Source organism: Parasteatoda tepidariorum, chromosome 9, assembly GCF_982258835.1.
Source record: "Parasteatoda tepidariorum strain Cologne lab strain chromosome 9, Ptep-v5.0, whole genome shotgun sequence".
Lineage (NCBI taxonomy): Eukaryota > Metazoa > Arthropoda > Arachnida > Araneae > Theridiidae > Parasteatoda > Parasteatoda tepidariorum.
In genome coordinates, this window is record NC_141763.1 from 45,645,021 (window position 1) to 45,663,420 (window position 18,400).

The window sequence follows — 18,400 nt, forward strand, 5'->3', positions numbered from 1 at the left end:
TATTTTAACAAATTTAGAATAAAACCGCCTATTGCCTTCTAAACATATACCTAATTAAATGTTATTTGTTTAGTCCCTAGGTAACTAAACATTTATCAAATAGACACCCATTTTTCCAACTTTGTGAAGTCAGGATGTTATTGTAACAATGTTCTTCGAGTATTGTAAACATTACATTTTATCATTTATCTGTATTTTAAAAATAAATTTAAAGGTATTTCAATAAAGCTACTTTTATTTGTTTGGCATAAATAAATGAAAAATAAGCACATTTTTAATATATATTCTGTGAGTCACATGATTAGCAACAGAGGAATACTGAATTTTAATTTTTATGAATCAAATAAATGGAAAATTCTTTTTCATTAATAAGATTCTTCTGTCATAATATATATGTTTTTGCATTATATCAAATGTAATGGGAGGAAAGTCACTAATATTTCTCTTTCTCTTCAAGTCACTTCAAAGTCTCTTTTAATACTAGAAGATTCACTCAATAATAATAATAGATAACTCAGATTCAGTTTGCAATTTAATTTATTTGTTAAACTGCTTGATTTAAAAATTTTATAATGCCAGATGCTCAAGTTCAAAACTTTATTATTTTTTTTTTGAAATAGACTTCTTGTTTTTATTAATAATTAATTAGAAATGTTCAGATATTATAGATTTTGCCAAATTTTTTTTGCCAACATTTTGGTAAACGCAATGATATACTTGTGATCGCTGATCAGGCGTGTTAGTCATGCTAATTATTTTTACTTGTACGTACTTTATAGTACTTTATTTAAAATACACCTCTTCAAATTCATAATTGTTGATTAATGAGGAAAAATTTCAGACTTTTTTGTTTTTTTGAATCAAGAGAAATGTTTCTTTATGAATATACTATTTATGTAAATTTGGTGTGCTTTGGAGTTTTTTTCATATTTTATTTCTCTTTTTAGCATTTAGATATTGCAGCCCTTCTTATTAAATACAACACTGTGGTCAATGCTACTGACAGATGGGGCTTCACACCTCTACACGAAGCTGCCCAGAAGGGCAGAACTCAATTATGTGCCTTGCTAGTAAGTTCTTCATTAAAAATAACACTTTTTATTGTTTTTTAAATTTTGTTTTGTCACAGTATTATTAAAAAAATGTTCTTTTAGATATTAAAATTAATAAAAGTAAAACAATCTTAAATGAGCTTAAAAAATTCTAATAAATTAATCCTTTAAAAGCGGCTTCAGAGAATGCTATATCGCAGGAGGAACATTTCATAGCAAATTTTGTTTCATCTCCATTGATATTTTACAATTTAAAGTTAAGAGAAGAGTTAGTTTATGTATACCTTGAAGTTTCAGAGGCTGAAAAACTGTTTTCAAAATCTCTAAATAGCAATAAATTATGGCAGAAATATTTTTTTTTCCAGCTTTTAAAATTTCATAGTTTCATGGTAAATTTAGAATTTGTCATGAATGGTTTTTCACGCTTTAGCATTATCTTAAACAATGGTACTTAAGAAATAATATCTTAAAGAGGGAGTATAAAGGGTGGTCTGTCACTGTGTGTGCCTATCTGTAAAATAAAATTTAATGAATCAATAAAATGTAATAAATTAATTGTTCAATACTAAAAAAAGTTTTATGTATGTTTTTGCAATAATTTTCTCAACTTTCTGTTTTTCAGTGTTGGCTAATGTGTGTTATTTAATTTTTTTTTATTTTATATAAATGTATATTAAGATTAAATTTAGAGAATTTGAATTTTAGAACTTTTAAATGCTTAAAAAATTTATAATTTTGGCTTTGACATTTTATAGTAATAATAATATTCTTAAATAAATGACACAATATTTTGTTTTTAGACATTTTCTACATTCCATAAAAGCTTGCTTATAGATGAAATCTGTGTTATTTACTATTAAAAATTGACCCATCTACTTTTCGAACTGATTTTGCCTTTTATTTTGTTCAGAATTGTTAAATGATTTCATATGAGCAATTTAGTTTGTGATGCTAAATATCCTTTTTTATTTTTATAGTTAGCTCATGGGGCTGATCCAACCATGAAGAATCATGAAGGGCAAACTCCATATGACTTGACTACTGTAAGTTTTCTTAAAAATATTGTTATGCTTTTTTATTATTTTAATTGATTTGGAAAATAAGAATGTTATGAATTTTGATAATTCAATTTAAGCATTAACAAATTAATATTATAATTTTGATAAATATTATTATTTTGATGACTGCTGTTTATTAAAAAAAACTATATATCTTTCAGATTATTTTAAGTTTTTAAAAGTACTTTTTTATTCTTAACTAAATATCTAATTTTGGTTGCAACTAGTAAAATATTAAGTCTTATGTGAAGCTAATTTTGCATATATATATATATATATATATATATATATATTTTTTTTTGCTATTTTAAATAAAGATTGTAATGCAGGTTTCTGATTTTTAAAAAATTATATTTAGTTCATCATAACATGCAGCTTTTCCAGCATTTGTATTAGTTGGGAAAGATGGGAATAAAAAATTAAATGTCAGTTTTTTTCCTGCTATTTTTCGATACAATATTAAGATTACTTCCTGATAAATTATTTCACATATTTTTACCAAACATTGTGACAGTTTAGTTTTGACAGTGATGTTTTTTTGTTTTGTTCCGAAACAAAGATTTTTTTCCTTTAAAATTTTGCTTTTTCTGTTCAGGAAATATTGTAATATTTATTATATAACATATAACAATGAAGAGAGTTGCATCAAAATTATCCACAAAAAAATTACAATGATTAAGTAATGATTAGGATAACCCTAAATAAACAATTTGTGTGACTAAAAATATCATCAATTTATAATTTATGTGATAATTTGAACTATTTTTTGTTTTGTATAAGTTTTAAAATTCTCATGGTGATATGTACTAGGTTCTATTTAAGTTAATTTGTTCTTAAACTTTTATTAGGCTGAGGATGTTAAGTGCTTGTTAGTAGATGCAATGCCTCCTTCTTCTTTGCCACCTTCAGCTAAAAGTAGTGCAATCGGAGCATCTGTGATACCTGTAATTCCATCTTCTAGGTATGTTATTTTTTAATATATTTTTTTATTTATGATATTACATATGATGTTACATATATTTTCAATAACTCTTACTTTAACGAATTGAACATGAAAAATTTACTTTGCGTAACAATATAATAAATTTAATCTTCAAAACGATTTTAGTAATCAATAAAATAACATACATATTAAAGAAACCTATAAAACATAAGTCTGAGAAAGTTAATTATGTTTCATTAAACATTTTAGCTTTAACTAAATTATTGCTGAATTATCTTTGAAATTAAGTTTATTTACACAAAATAAATTGAAATTGTTTTTTTTTAACTTTTTGTATTATTTTGATGGATAACTTGCTTATTTTTCATAAATTTTTTTTTAAGGTTTTTTTTTTAAGGCAGCAAGGTTTTTCTTATAATATTCTTGAGACCTATTTTCATACAATTAAAAATTTATTTTGATTGCTTTTCTTATTGAAATAAGTTAGGAACAAATTTTTGTACCAGTTTAATAAACTGGTACTAATGCAGTTTAATAACTGCATCAAACTGCATACTTACTGCATTTTCTGATTTTGATCGCAACTATATTTTCATAACTGCATACTTTGATGCAGATTAATAAACTGCATCAAAGCACTTAAAGCATAAATCATGCTTTTAGTGCTTTGATGCAGAATTTTATTACACATATTTTTCATACTTTTTTCATTATTTCGTAGTAATTTAGGTCAAAATAAGTGAAAAATATCATATTTATGGATATCAAATACAGCACAAAACACCAGTGTCTTTTTCTACCTTAAAAGTAAAATCTTCCAAACATGGCTCACTTCTAATCAATAATTTTTCAAATTTTTACTTATTTTCAGTTTAGACCTAAAAGAAACTGTTATTCATTATATGAATTATTTCGAAATCAATTATTGATAAATTTTTGAATATGAATAAAAGAAAAAAATTCAAACTACTTTCTATTTTTTTAATATTTTCTAACTAATATTATTATGAGAATCTAACAGTTCTTTTTAGTAACTGTTAGGCTATTTTTTAGCATTAAAATATACCAATGCTTGTAACTAGAGCACCAGAAAAAATATATAGAAAGGATACCATTCTCCGATTTATGTCAAAGGTTAAATGATTTGAGATGTTAGTAATTAAAAATTGGGGAATGAGTAATAAAAATATTTAAGTCCTTACAAAAAAAAAAGGAAGATGAAATAGCTTGATTTTAGAAGTATATAAGTTATAAAATTTGTATTATCATCTTTTTAAAAGCATCTTTCTTCTGTTTTCAGTATTCCTACCGTCTCTCCAGTGACAGTTGTGTTAGAAAATGACATTCCAGTTTCCCCTCTCAATCTTTTTCCTTCTCAAAAACTGTCACCTATAGCCACATCATCAGGCTCTCAACATGGTGATGGCTGTGTTGACTTTGACAAAGCTGAGGCTCCAGATCCTACAATGCAGAATGTAGGCATAACTGGTTTTCTGATGAGTCTTGGCATGGAACATTTGACAGAAACATTCGAAAAAGAACAAGTAATAATACTTCATAAATACGCATAATTATAATTTCTAAATACATGTTGTGTTTTCCAGTGTGTATATTGATCCTCTGCTTTTAAATTCAAAATGGTGGGCTTGTTGTGTAAGTTAAATACTGAAATTACACTTGCTAAACACAAATTTATAACCAAACATAAAATTCCATTTTTTCTACGATATAAATTGATTATAAAAAAAAACTCTGTATAATAATTTAATAACACAATTCTAAATTTTTGCTCTGAATTCATTTTTACTCTTTCACTCTCAATCAATGGTTGTTTAGTCTTCTGATGATCTGATTCTGATGAATTATTGATATTTTATCTATTTGAAGAATAAAAATTAAAAACTTACATGGCCCTGTAAAAGTTTGACTACTTTTTTATGTTTGTATTTAGCTTTATGTAGAAGTTTTTTTTATGCTTATTGTCTTATTTTAGGAATAAATACCTGTGTTATTTCTATAAATTAACAGTAAAAATGCAAAATATTACAATTTAAGGGAGTAAAAAGTTGACTTATAAACCAGAAATAATGCTGCTTTTTTAATGGAAATGGGCTCAGTTTCTAAGATTAAGGTAATAAATATTTTAATTTTATGCATATCATCTTTTAATAGCTGATTCAGCTGTTCAAGGAAACATATGATCTATATATTTTAATCTCTAATAGCCATAATCTGTTTTTATGCACAGTTTTTAGCTTCTGTAATTATGCACATTTACTATGAAAGTTAGGAAAGCCCTAAAAAATTTTTTATATCAAGTGGTTTCTGTAATTTTCAGTTATAACATGCTCTTTCTCAGTAAATAACAGAATAACATATTTAATTGATTTCAATGTGAAAAATAAAACGAATAATAGGATCAGTGAATAAATCAGTGAAACAGCAAATTAGCAAATTGATGAATCGGTGAATAAATGAATGGGAGAATTGATAAATAAGCAAATCAATTAATAAATTAAAAATCAATGAACCACCAAATAAACAGATTAATATGTCAATGAATAAATGAACTTTCGAATCAGTGTGTAAAAGTAATAAAGCAGTAAATCAGTCAGGCAAATAGTCAGCAAATCAATAAATCAGGGTGTCAACAAATTAGTGAAATCGCCAATGTATAAATAAATTAGCAGATTGAAAAATTACTAATGCATTCAGTTTACTGTTTATGTGATTTATTTATCAACTGATTTATTGATTCATTTTTGATCAATTGATTCATTTTTGTACTGATTCTTTTTTATACAATAGTTAATTGAAAGTTGAAGTAAATAGCTGAAATAAAATATTGTTCCAAGTATTTCCTAACCTTCTTAGTCAAAAAGGAAATCTCTGTAGTAGTAAATCAAAATTTTTCTAGTTCTTCAAATTTAGATTTAAATTAATATCATTTTGAATTTTGTATAATTTCATTGCTCTGATAAGCATTAAAATTTTTTTGTGCTTTATCCTAGTTTTTATTCTAATAACTTATTAACAATTATTTTAATATTTAATGTTTGATTATATTCTTATTTTTAAAATGCATTTATAATAAATTTCCATTGAATTTTTTTAAATATTTTTATCAATATAATAATTTGTTTCATATAATTAATATCTAAGCATTCAATTCAGGTAAATACATTTAATTTATTATTAATTAATGGTTAAACTTAAAATATTATTTGTGGCGTAAATAATTGTTTTAATTATAAAAATATTAACTCTAAAAGTCCGAAACTGGAAACAAAGAGCTAGAGACAGGCGACTTTGGAGGAAAATTGTTAGTAAGGCCATGGTCCAACATGGACTGTAATGCCAGGGAGTTAGTTAGTAAAAAGATTAATCTGGTATTTTTTTTAACACGAAACTTATATTTATATAAGTATCAATACTAAATTATATATTGTGTTATTTATTTAATTTAAGTTGCCAAATTTTTTATTGTTTAAATATTTTCTAGATATCTTTAGACATTCTGGCTGAAATGGGCCATGAAGAATTAAAGCAAATAGGAATTAATGCATATGGACATAGGCACAAACTTCTCAAAGGCATTGAGAAACTGTATACTGGTCATAGTAAGTATACTGTTGAAATTAATATCATAAATGATATTAATTATTAATGTAGCAAATAGTGATTTGGACGAATATTCAGCCAAAACAATCAACTGATTATTTAGCTGCCTATTATCAACATTCTTTTAAAAAAAGAAAAATCATTCAGAAATATTAAGGATTTTTTTATATATATATCTATCTAAATAAGTATAGCTAGTTTTATATATAAATAACTTCAGCCATTACTAAAAAATTATCAAAATTTAACTACATTATTGTTATGAGGTAAATGAAAAAAAAAAAAAACTATAATAGAAATATTTAAGATCATAAAGATAATTAGAAATATTTAAGATAAATTAAAACTAAAGTTGAAGAAAAGAAAAAGGAAATAGAAAAAATATCCTCTTAATTTTTAAAACAAATCTTTAATGCTAAAAATATTTTACAAAAAAAGAAACAAATTATCCATGAAGCATTAAAAGAGATATAGTCTATCAGAAACTCTTTTAAAAATGCACTGCTTTCATAAAAGTGTCAATAAAAAAAATCATATACAAAAGCAGAACAGACATTGATCTTAATTTTTAAAAGAAAATTAAAATTTTTTTCAAAAATTAAGATCTAAAGCTAAATATCTCTGTTTTTCAATTACTGTATTTTCAAGAAAAAAGTGAAGAACATAGTCTAATTGAGACACTCTTAAATGCTGCACCATAATAGAAATGTTTATAAAAACAAAAATTTTTAAAAACAAAAAAGCTAGACATAATCTAAAGTAAAAGTGTTTCTTAGTTTTTAAACAAAAAATGTAAACATTAAAAATCTAGCTTTTTCAGTTTGCCATATATTTTATAAAACTATAACCATAAAAGAATAACATTAATTAGAAACACTCTTTATAAAAAATGCTTTGTTTTACGAAAATACTGATAGAAGGAAAAAATAGAATTAATAAATGTATATAATAAAAAAAAAAAAAAAACAGTAGTACAAAACTTATGGTTAAGTATAAAGTAATCTAGTTTCGATTCTTCAAGTTTCCCTTTTCCATTTGTCTTTCAGAACATAAATTAAAAATTTTTAGAACCTAACAAATATGTGTAAAAACTATTTATAATAATGTATAGCAAAAATAACGATGTTAGATTATTCTTTATTAAATCTATTCAAATTCCCCACAAAAAAACACCTTTGTTGAAAAATACTTTTCCAAAAAATACTTAGTCAAATATTCAGCAAAACGGCCAAATAGTGGTCAAATATTTATTACATCCCTAACATTAATGTAATATTCTAAGTGCTCATAAAAATAAATTATAGTTCCAATAAACAAGAAAAGTTGCTGAATTATAAATGCTTATTAATAAGTATGACGCTAAATAATTTAAATTTAGAATATAATTTTTCTTTTCTGATACATGATTTCGTGATGTGATTCATATTTTTTTAGATTTTTTTTTAAAATTTCAATTAAAGAATTGAATTCTTTAAGTAATTGTGGTGAAAGTTTAAAAACTGCTTTTAGATCATATTCAGTATTATTCCTTTTAACTATTTAAGAAATATTTTAGTATTTGCATAGTGTAATTTATTACATAAGACCTGAAAAATTTATTTTTTTATAGAACTCATTAATTCATCTCCTCAAAGAATATATTTCTTCATAGAAAAATGAATTTATGGATTTTTCACTCCATTGCTATATTAAGCACTAATTGTTTAATGCTATTATTGTGTAAGAAGGACACAATTAATTTAGTGATCTGTTTAAACAGTATATAATTTTCATAAATAAAATTTTTTTTATTTTATTAATTTATATTCCTTTTTAATAAACCATGCAATAAGACACTTATATTTTTTTAGCATTGTTATAAATTTATGCCTTGATATTGTAATTAATACATGAAGTCTTTTCCTTTAGTTTTTTATTTTTTCATTTATAATTCAGTTCATTTATAATTAAAGAATGCGTGTGGTACACATTGCTTTGAAAAGGACGAAGAATGTTACTGTTATGTGAAGTGACACATAATCCCATTCTAACTGCATGAACGTTGTATGGCAACATATTTCAAACAATTACTGAAGCTACAGTATTGCCAAAATTAACATTTAAAATTTCCTGTTTGCCCGAACTACTTTGTTGTTAGACAAAATTATGAAAATAAGCTTCTGTCTTTTTACTATTTTATAAATTTATGTGTTTCTAAGAGAATTTTGATAGAATTTTACTGAGATAGATTTTATTATAACAAATATTGACAAATCTTAGTCTAAAATTATTTCAATGAAATGTTTTTTTAAAAATATTTGTTTAATTTTGTACTCATTATTATTGCATTTAATTTTTTACCTTTTTTTCTTAAATCAGATGCATCAACTTTTATGCCTAATAAGCCTGGAACTGTACTTGTTGAACTCACTTTAGAAGATAAAGAGTATCAAGCAGTAGAAGAAGAAGTAAGTTTTTTTTTTAAAGTATTGTCATAATTATTTGCATAATTTTGAATTTTTATTAATATACATATGTTTTTTCAACTTTCATTAATGTATTTTTGCATTTTAAAAACAGATGCAAGCCACTATAAGAGAACATAGAGACAATGGGCATGCTGGTGGAGTTTTCATGAGATATAACATTTTAAAAGTAAGAATATTTACCATACTATCAGGTTTTCACCAAAATTTCAGATTCTGTGCATATTCAGTATTCATGTTCAATATATTCAATACCTATTGTTTTTTTAAGTAGTGTTCTCCCTAAGTGTTTTTAGAAGGAAGGCCCTCCCGCCTGTCTTTTGATCCTGATAAATACACCCTCCTTCTTTTTGTAAAAATAAGTTTCCGCTCATAAAATTACTGACTTTTTTTCCAGAAAAATATTGTTTTCTTTACCACCTTTTTTAATGAAAAGTTCACTTCCAATTTATTTAGCTGTTTATAATTATTTAACTTCAATTTTTTATTCCATTGCTTCACTCTGGTAAGATTTTTTTTAAATGTGTTCTAGTTTTGTAGTTAAAATTTGCATGATATTTGGTCCTTGAGATATTTTAATCTTTTATTTGGTGGTGGTGGGGTATATCAATGAGTGTTTTAGGGATTTTAAATTTTACCATTATTTTTTTAATAAATACCTTTTATTAAAAAATGCTCCTTTAAATGTTTATTTTCTTATAATTTTCAGTTTAAAAAGTTGAAATTCAAAAAGCTCAAGAAATAAATTAAAAGTTCAAAAAGCTTTCAAGTTATTTATCAATTAATCCTTTTTTTTTTTTTTTTTTGTTGAAGAAAATTTATTCATAGAGATAGTTTTTTAACTTGCTTTTAATTATTGTTCAAAAGCTTCAAAATTTTCTGTTATTTTGATAATGGGTGAGAATTTCTTTGTGAATTATACACATAAAATAGTATAAGAGGGTTATTTAAAAATAGAGAATCAAATTTAGTTATTGCATAATAATACATATTTTAATATATTTTAACAGTGGTAAGTGTGTGTCCTTTCAATATTTAAAGTGCTTTTTTCTGTGAGGAAGCACCGTGCCCTTTTTTATTCCTAGGGTGAACTCTAGTACGAGCAGAATTATGTGATTTTAGTTAGAAGAAATGAAATAAAAGTAACTAAACTGAAAGAAAATTGAGTGTGATTTTTGCATGGAATGTCTTATTGTACAAAAATTAGAATACTCATTAGGATCTATTCACTTCTCTGGAAAAAAATATTAAAGATTAACTTTTTTTGGCACATATTTAGCTTTTGCATAGGTGTTGGACATCTTCTGAAAAAACACAAAAGCTTTGGTAAGAATTAAATTTTTTTTGGGAATCGGATTTTGAAGGAATGGCTGTCAGTTATAAAAATCTCTTAGAATGTGTTGTACATTAGAGCTTAATAAAATTGTTAATTAAAATGACATGTTGTTGGTAGTGGAATTTTTCTTTAAATGAGAAACTAACTTTAAGCTTGTCCCTAGTGTGATAAAATAAAGCTTATTGTAATACAAATATGCAGTATAAATAAATATAATTTTAATAATCTAATTTATTAAAATGTATGAATGTTTTGATTTTATTTTTTTTTTTTTACAATGGCAAAATTAATTTTGTGCTCCAGAGCAGAAAGTACATTCTCTCGTTCTAGTTTTTCACTCAAATGTGTAGCAAAATAGCATTTTACTTTTTTAATGCAAAAACTTTTTTGTTTTATCTATTTTTTAAACAAAAATTTGCTGAGAAATAAGAATAAGTTATTATATATAATAAGCATAAGTTAATCTATAAAAGTATATAGTTTTTAAAGAAGTAAGCTGTAGGTTAAAGAATACAATTTTCAAGCATTGATATTATTGTTATTGCAAGCATTTTAACATTTAGATTGCTGAAAAATGTGTATTGGCTGCTATTAGTTTTTGAGGATAATATTTAGGTAGCTTATTATTTTTAGCTCACATTTAGTAAATTCGCATTTTTAGCTAAGTTTCAACCCTATGTTTTATTTGCATAACATATTTCAAACAAATTTTAAAATTTTTGTTTTATGTGAGTGCTTTTATTTAGACTTCTCTTGAACACGTTTTTATTATTTTTATTTTATGCTTAATTTCAATTTAGATTCTTAACAAAATATCATTTTTAATTATAAATTTTTTTAACAAGCCCTGTGGCAAAATCTTTTAGTGCTTTTTGCGACATACCTCTCGAATACCAATATCTTTCTGCAAAATACTTAAAAATAACAAATAACATTTTAAAAAAATAACATTCTTAACAAAATAAAATTGTTAATCATAATTTTTTTTTTATCAGAGGCCCTGTGGCAAAATTTTTTCGTGCTTTCTGCGACATACCTCTCTAATACTAATATCTTTCTGCAAGATACTTAAAAATAGCAAATATACATGTTGTTAATTTAAAGTAGGAGACGCGTTAACTTCAAAAAATTAATAAATAAAAAAATCAGATCAAAGGAAAATTTTTTTTAAAATGAGCGATATTCCCACATTTTGTAGGAAGATATAACACTAATTATTTCCTTTTTCACAGTTTGAAATTCATCATCACGCTAAAAAAATAATAAAGATCATGAAATCTGTTGCAGTAACTACCGAAAAAAGAGATCGACGGCGAACTCACACGAATTGGACTCATCAAAAAGGGTTACTAAATGTGTGTTTTCATTTTGAGATTCAGTTGTAATAAATAATATAGTATTAAAAATATCGGATTTTAAAAGCTATGTGGAAATCAGTAGTAATAACTGCTTGAAAAAATAGAAAGAAAATTTTTTTTTTTCTTCATTATTCTCAAATGAGAATGGAAAAATCATAAGTATTTTTTTCCACTCCGATTTGCGAGAAAGGCATCTTTTGAATATAATTCTGAAGAAAAGATAAAATCTTTCAAAAATTTCTGCAGGAAAGAGAAGCTAAATTTTTTACTTTCCAAAGGAAAAATCTTTCTGCCAGAACTCGGTAATGTTTTGCGACAATGTCACCACAACTCTGCCAGGGGGATCAGAAGAAAAAATCTTAGTTGAATCAGTTGATGTATCTGGAAGTGGAATATGTGACATTTTTCTCAATTAATCATTTTCCATTTTGTATCTATTAACTCAGCTCATTTTAATAATTTAAACTACAAAATTTGATTCTTTTGTATTAGTTGAAAACTGTGGTTATTTGTTTAGATTCAAAAGGTACGTAACAGAAAATTATGGGAGAAGTATTGTCATAGGCGTAAAGAAGTTAGTGAAGAGAATCATAACCAGGCTAATGAGCGTATGTTGTTTCATGGTTCCCCCTTCATAAATGCGATAGTACAAAAAGGTTTTGATGAACGTCATGCCTACATTGGTGGAATGTTTGGAGCAGGTATGTTTTTATTTACTTAGATTCTTTTCAAATTATAAAATTTCAGTTGCTATTTTTTTCATACATATAAATTTAAATAATTAATATCAATAATGACAATTATTTCTATCTCAAGCAAAAAACATATATATAATATAAAATCTTGCCAAAAAAATAACTTTTTATTTAAAAAAAAGTTGTAAAAAGAATTCTCTTTCAGTTTGTCAAATTGTTAAAACTGTGAAACTAAAACTATATATATATATATATATATATATATATATATATATATATATATATATATATATATATATATATATATATATATATATTTGATAATTTTTTATAAATTTATCATATTCATATATCAGTGATTCTGTAGTCTTTGAAAATTTCTTGGGTTCTTTTGGGTCCTTTTTTTTTAAAAATAAAAACTGTCTCCATTTATCATAATTTAAATCTTTATTTTTAAAATATTTATAAAAATAATGACTTTATGATTAAAAAAATTGTGATTATTAATTAATTCAGTAATAAAAAATTAACACAGAATTAAAAAAAATTTCCATATCAAAATTATTTTCTCCATTTGCTATAATACAGAAAAAAAAGTTTGTTTACTTTTGCCTGCAAACCTGTAGATTTGCTTTCCTCCCCTTTCTTTTCTATTTTTGGAATGTTGAAGTTACCCTTCTTGGGGAAGTATCGTAACCTTTTTTTTTGTGCCCTGTATAATTTCTGACATATTTGATGCACTGTAGTGAGTAAGCTTAATCACTGATATGTATTTTTACATGTATTATCAACAGTTATATTTTATGTATTTTAATTGTGTTATTTTAAATGATTCGTTAATACTTTTGCAGGAATTTACTTTGCTGAAAATTCTTCAAAAAGCAACCAGTATGTTTATGGAATTGGAGGTGGCACTGGATGCCCTCTCCACAAGGACAGATCATGTTACATTTGCCACAGGTAAGTTCTATATTAAAGTTAAATTATGTCATTTTTAAAGATTAAACTATTTTTTTAAAAAAAATATGTTTGATGCAATGATCTTTATTTATAAAATAATTGTTTATTGCTAAAGGTTTTATAAAAATTTTATTTTTTCTGTTTTGCATTTGCTTGATTATTATAATCACCAATCAAACAAACTGTTGGTCAAAGATGACATACAATTTGAAACATGTATTTCAAAAAAAGAAATTAAGGTAAAAACGTTCTGCCTTTTGCTTAGGAGCCTGCTATTTTTTTTTTTTTTTTTTTTTAGAGAAAATTTTGAAATTGTTAAGTTTATCAGCGAACGAAACAGTTAACTGTGAAAACTATAAAACAATGTTTAAAAAATAACTAGTGATCACAACAACAAAGGTGGGTTGCTTTAGGACAAAATTAAGATGTTCAAGCTATTATTTTTGTTGGAATGATCTGTCGAATGGTCTGTGTAGGGGTCAGGGAACTTGCATCAGAAACGTTCTGGGTTCGAATCCTGGGCAAGGCACGGATGTTCTTTCATTCTCTGTATTATCTGTCCTTACTGCAGGAGCAACATTTTCCCACCTAATATGGTACCCTTGGAAAAGTGGCCAACAAATCTGCCCTTTAGATGTCTGTATGAGGTAGGTCATTCCCAGACGGGCATTGGGAAAAAAAGTGGGAATGGTCTGATAAGCAGCAAAAACATTACCTATTTTTTTTTTTTTTGTCAGCTTCACCATTTGGTGATGAAATTTGTAGCTAATTATGAAATTTGTTTTCTTAGCAGAATGCAGCAAACTTTATACTTCTTTTTCTTTAATGGATTTTTCAAATATGAGTAAAATTTTCCTGCTGTTTGTGAGATGTTCTGATAATAAATTTACAAGTTATTTATGTGCTATGAGCATGCTCTTTTTTAATTTTTTTTTTTTAAACATGATTCAAGTTTTATATTTGGTTTACAATTGAAGTATGTTCATAATGGATCCTGATGGCATTATCTCAGCATATCATATCTAATGTGCATCTCGATAAACGGCGTCTCAACCAGACTGGTTCGTAATCTTACTTAATCGTGATATGTGGCAAAAAAAATCTATCTAAGTGTACTCTATTCTGTTCTTAGGCAGAGTTGCCATAGGTTGAGACATTGCTCTTAGTGCCCTTTGTGAGCTAACCCTTGTATTACATTCTCATACACTTACATTCGGTCTTAAGTTTTTTCTTAATTTTTTTTAAAATAGGATTGCAAACGTATGTATCAACAAAACAACAACCAAACAAAATAAAATTTATGTATATTTTTTTAATCAGAAATTTTTCTTACATACTATTACATTATTTCAAACAAAATTACATTAACCAGGGCTGATTGTGCTCCGGAAAAAATCCGGATTTCCGGATTTTTCGCTAACAGTGATCCGGAAGTTTCCGGAGATTGAAGGTCCAGACGTTAAAAATCATTGATCACAGAAGTTTCCGGAAATCAAGTTTTCAAAGGTGGAACTTAAAAACACAGTTTATTTTATTTGTTTGTAAAGGAGAGCCAGAGAGATACTTCATAAGCTTATAATCATGATTAATATTCATTTTTTATCAGTAAATAGTTGTTATAATCATAAACTCAAGAAAAAAAGACATATTTGTAAATTTTAATTACTTCTCCAGGTCATCATAGGTATGTGTAAATGGTATAAGTATGTGTAAAATTGTGAATATATTTTAAGTAAACTAAGAAATATTGAGAAAATGGAAAAATAAACTTGTTTAAATTTTTTTCAATTTAAACTTTTTTTTTAACTCAAGAAATTTTCTGGATTTTTGGCTTGGGCTCACAATCACCCCTGATTAACAAATTACATTGTTTCAAACAAAAGTGAATTGAAATGTGAATAACTGTGAATGAAAATGTGAATTCTTATAATTATGCTGGTTCAACTTTTGCACTATGTTTTTCTTTTCATTTTAATTTACCATCAGGTGCATTAAAAGTCAATCTCAGTATTTTTTAGTTAAAAAAATTATGTGATTATGAGTTCTGAAAATATTTTAAATATGTTTCTAACTGTATTAATATAAAAATTTAATATTGTTTATTCAAATTTTTAAATTAATCTTAATTTTTTTATTTCCCTTTTAGGCAGCTAGTGTTTTGTAGAGTAACTCTTGGCAAGTCTTTCTTACAATTTAGCGCAATGAAAATGGCTCACGCACCTCCCGGGCATCATTCTGTTATTGGTCGACCCAGTGTAGGTGGGCTTTACTATCCTGAGTATGTTGTGTATAGAGGAGAGCAGGTAAGGAGGCAATTTTTTGACATTTTTTGCAATTTTTTGACATTTGAAAATATTTAAGGATATTAAATAAATTATTTGTTCTTAAGCTTAAAAGATTTAGTTAAACTAGTTAAGAAAATATGTCATGTGAAAATTTATTATGGGACAATTTATTAATTTATTTGAAAGAAATCATAATTCTTTTATGCAATTTGCCTATAAGATTGGACAACGTCTTTTGATGTTCCTTGAAAGAAAAAAATTGTTTTTTTGGACCCCAAGAATTGAAAAAGAAAAAAAAAAAATGCTGGACAACAATGTTTTTTGAGATTTCTAGGTTAGGTTTTGAAACTTCCTTAGAACAAAATATTTTTTTACGTTGGATAGAATATTCATATTTGTTTGATATATTTATTAGAATTTAATTTCAAATGATAATAGATATATTTTTATTTAAAGAGGCAAAAAGTAAGAGAAGATTTGCTATTGCAAGTTGAATTAGATTGTATTTATTAGACAAAAAATGTAGGAAGACATTGCTCATAATTAGACAAACTAAAGTCAACAGTGAAGCGAAAGTATCCACAAATAGCAAATCTTTTAATGATTTATGTATGTATGACATTTGAACAATAACTTTTAGAGCTCGGTCATAATGTTCTAACTTATTCACCCTAATCACAAGCTATTATGCCTTCAGTTTTCCTGTTATTACAATAAAAGCAACTGGAAAAGTTAAAAACTTCTGTAGAAAAGTTTTTTGATGATGATGCTAGAAAAAAATTTCAAGTTGCTTGAAAAAAGATGCTGAAAAGTTATGAAGTAAAATGGCACTTTATATGATTTTATCTATCTATACCAGAGTTTCTATAAGGATGAAGTTGAGGACTTTTTTGAAGTTAAACATTTGGATTCTATTTCAAAGAGTAGTGAAGGAACTGAGTTGGATATTAGATAGAATAGAACGTTAGTTGGATATAACGATAATGATTTTAGACCATTGTAAAAATTCTAGACTTAATTTAATATAATAAGCAACTAAAAAAATCCAACTGATACAAAACAATAATCAGAGCAGTGTTGTTGCTGTGTGGTACAGGAACATGCTTCTGTAGTAGATTTGACATTGATAAATTTGAAGTGGTTCAAAATAGATGTTTTAAATCCACTTTTTAAATACCAGTGCCTAGTAAGATCAGAAATGAAGTTTTGCTGAAAAGTCAGAATGATAACTATTAGGGAAATATTTGCAAAAGATGGTGAAGATAGATGAACCATGTCTTAACTCCAAGTGGCAAAAAGTAAAGGGGTAGAACCAGGATAACCTGGCAGAGGCAAATAAATGAAGATGGGGCATATCAGATTAAAGGTTGCAAGGCACTGGACTAGAGACAAGAGAAGAATTTTAGGAGTAAAGTTGGAACCTTTGCTAGATTGTACTAAGTGCTTTGTTAATGAAAAAGTTTAAACATGTTGTGTTTCAGTCTTCTTTTTTTTTCTTTCAAAATTAGCATGAATTTTCAATGCAATTCAACATTTCTATTTTTATTTATGTGCTAAACTAAAATTGTATGTCTATTTTAACTTATAATAGTATATAAGTTTATATGTTAGAAGTATATAGCTTAAAATTATAAATATATATTTATATATTTATTAATAGGCTTATCCAGAATACCTCATCACTTACCAGATAGTAAAACCTGATGGTGAGCCACCTTCATCTCCAACATCATGACCATAGAGCATGATAGCTTTGTTTCTTTTTCTTTTTTTTTAAAAATCATTACATCTTTTTACAATACTTTATACATTTTTTATATTGAGAAAAGTTAGATAAATTAAGTTTTTTTATTGCAATGTATTCAGAATACAATATGCTAGCAGGCATTTTAATTTGTTGCAATTTCATTTGACAGTTTACATAACTTTAAATGCAACATAACTGGAATGAGCTTACTATTAAAACTGAAATGTGTGGTATTTTGATAAAAGGAAACAAAATATTAGTATAATTAATTTTTGTTACCAAATTAATTATTGCATTTTTTGTATTATCTCTATATATATTTAAAATTGATTAATTAATTAATATAATTAATTGCAATAATTCATCATCAGAAAAATTTCATGTGGACTTTCAGACTGACCTTTGTATATCTGACAACTTCTCAGACTGACCAATATTTTTTATCAAGAAATATTGCTTGATTTTACTTTTTAATTATAGAGTTTTATGATTATATCATTTTAAATTAATATATACTTATCCAACATAATTTGTTTATTTAAAGTAAAATTTTTTTCTTTAAATGTCAGAATAGCTGTCATTTATTTTTATTTAATTAAAAATGTTTCCCTCTTTATAAAATCATTTATTTTTTGTGCAATTGAAATTACTATTTTCTCTTTAAATTTTTCTTTTGCAATTGGCAACACTATTTCTTTCTTCAGATTATGGTTCCATGATAGCTTGTAAAGTTTTGTTTGATGAAATGTTTTTAATAATCCTGACCATATGCCATAAACAGATCATTAAACAATAGTAATAATTAATAATAATAATAAATCCTCTAATAAAAGATCGCTAATAACCAACCCTAATGGAAACTTTATATCAATACTTTAAA

The 18,400-nt window shown here is 25.4% G+C and overlaps 1 protein-coding gene across 1 annotated transcript in view; it reads left to right on the forward strand.

Annotated features, from left to right (window-relative positions):
- The window catches only part of Tnks (tankyrase), a 38,536-nt gene extending 20,877 nt beyond the window's left edge, over window positions 1-17,659 (forward strand). Inside the window, exons 18-28 of the mRNA XM_016073938.5 lie at window positions 948-1,070; window positions 2,030-2,095; window positions 2,959-3,071; window positions 4,354-4,597; window positions 6,556-6,673; window positions 9,033-9,121; window positions 9,234-9,308; window positions 12,351-12,534; window positions 13,380-13,488; window positions 15,635-15,791; window positions 17,434-17,659. Of these exons, the coding sequence (XP_015929424.1) occupies window positions 948-1,070; window positions 2,030-2,095; window positions 2,959-3,071; window positions 4,354-4,597; window positions 6,556-6,673; window positions 9,033-9,121; window positions 9,234-9,308; window positions 12,351-12,534; window positions 13,380-13,488; window positions 15,635-15,791; window positions 17,434-17,508 (1,353 nt within the window). The 3' untranslated portion in view covers window positions 17,509-17,659. The remainder of the gene's footprint in view (window positions 1-947; window positions 1,071-2,029; window positions 2,096-2,958; window positions 3,072-4,353; window positions 4,598-6,555; window positions 6,674-9,032; window positions 9,122-9,233; window positions 9,309-12,350; window positions 12,535-13,379; window positions 13,489-15,634; window positions 15,792-17,433) is intronic.
- Window positions 17,660-18,400: the final 741 nt, after the last annotated feature.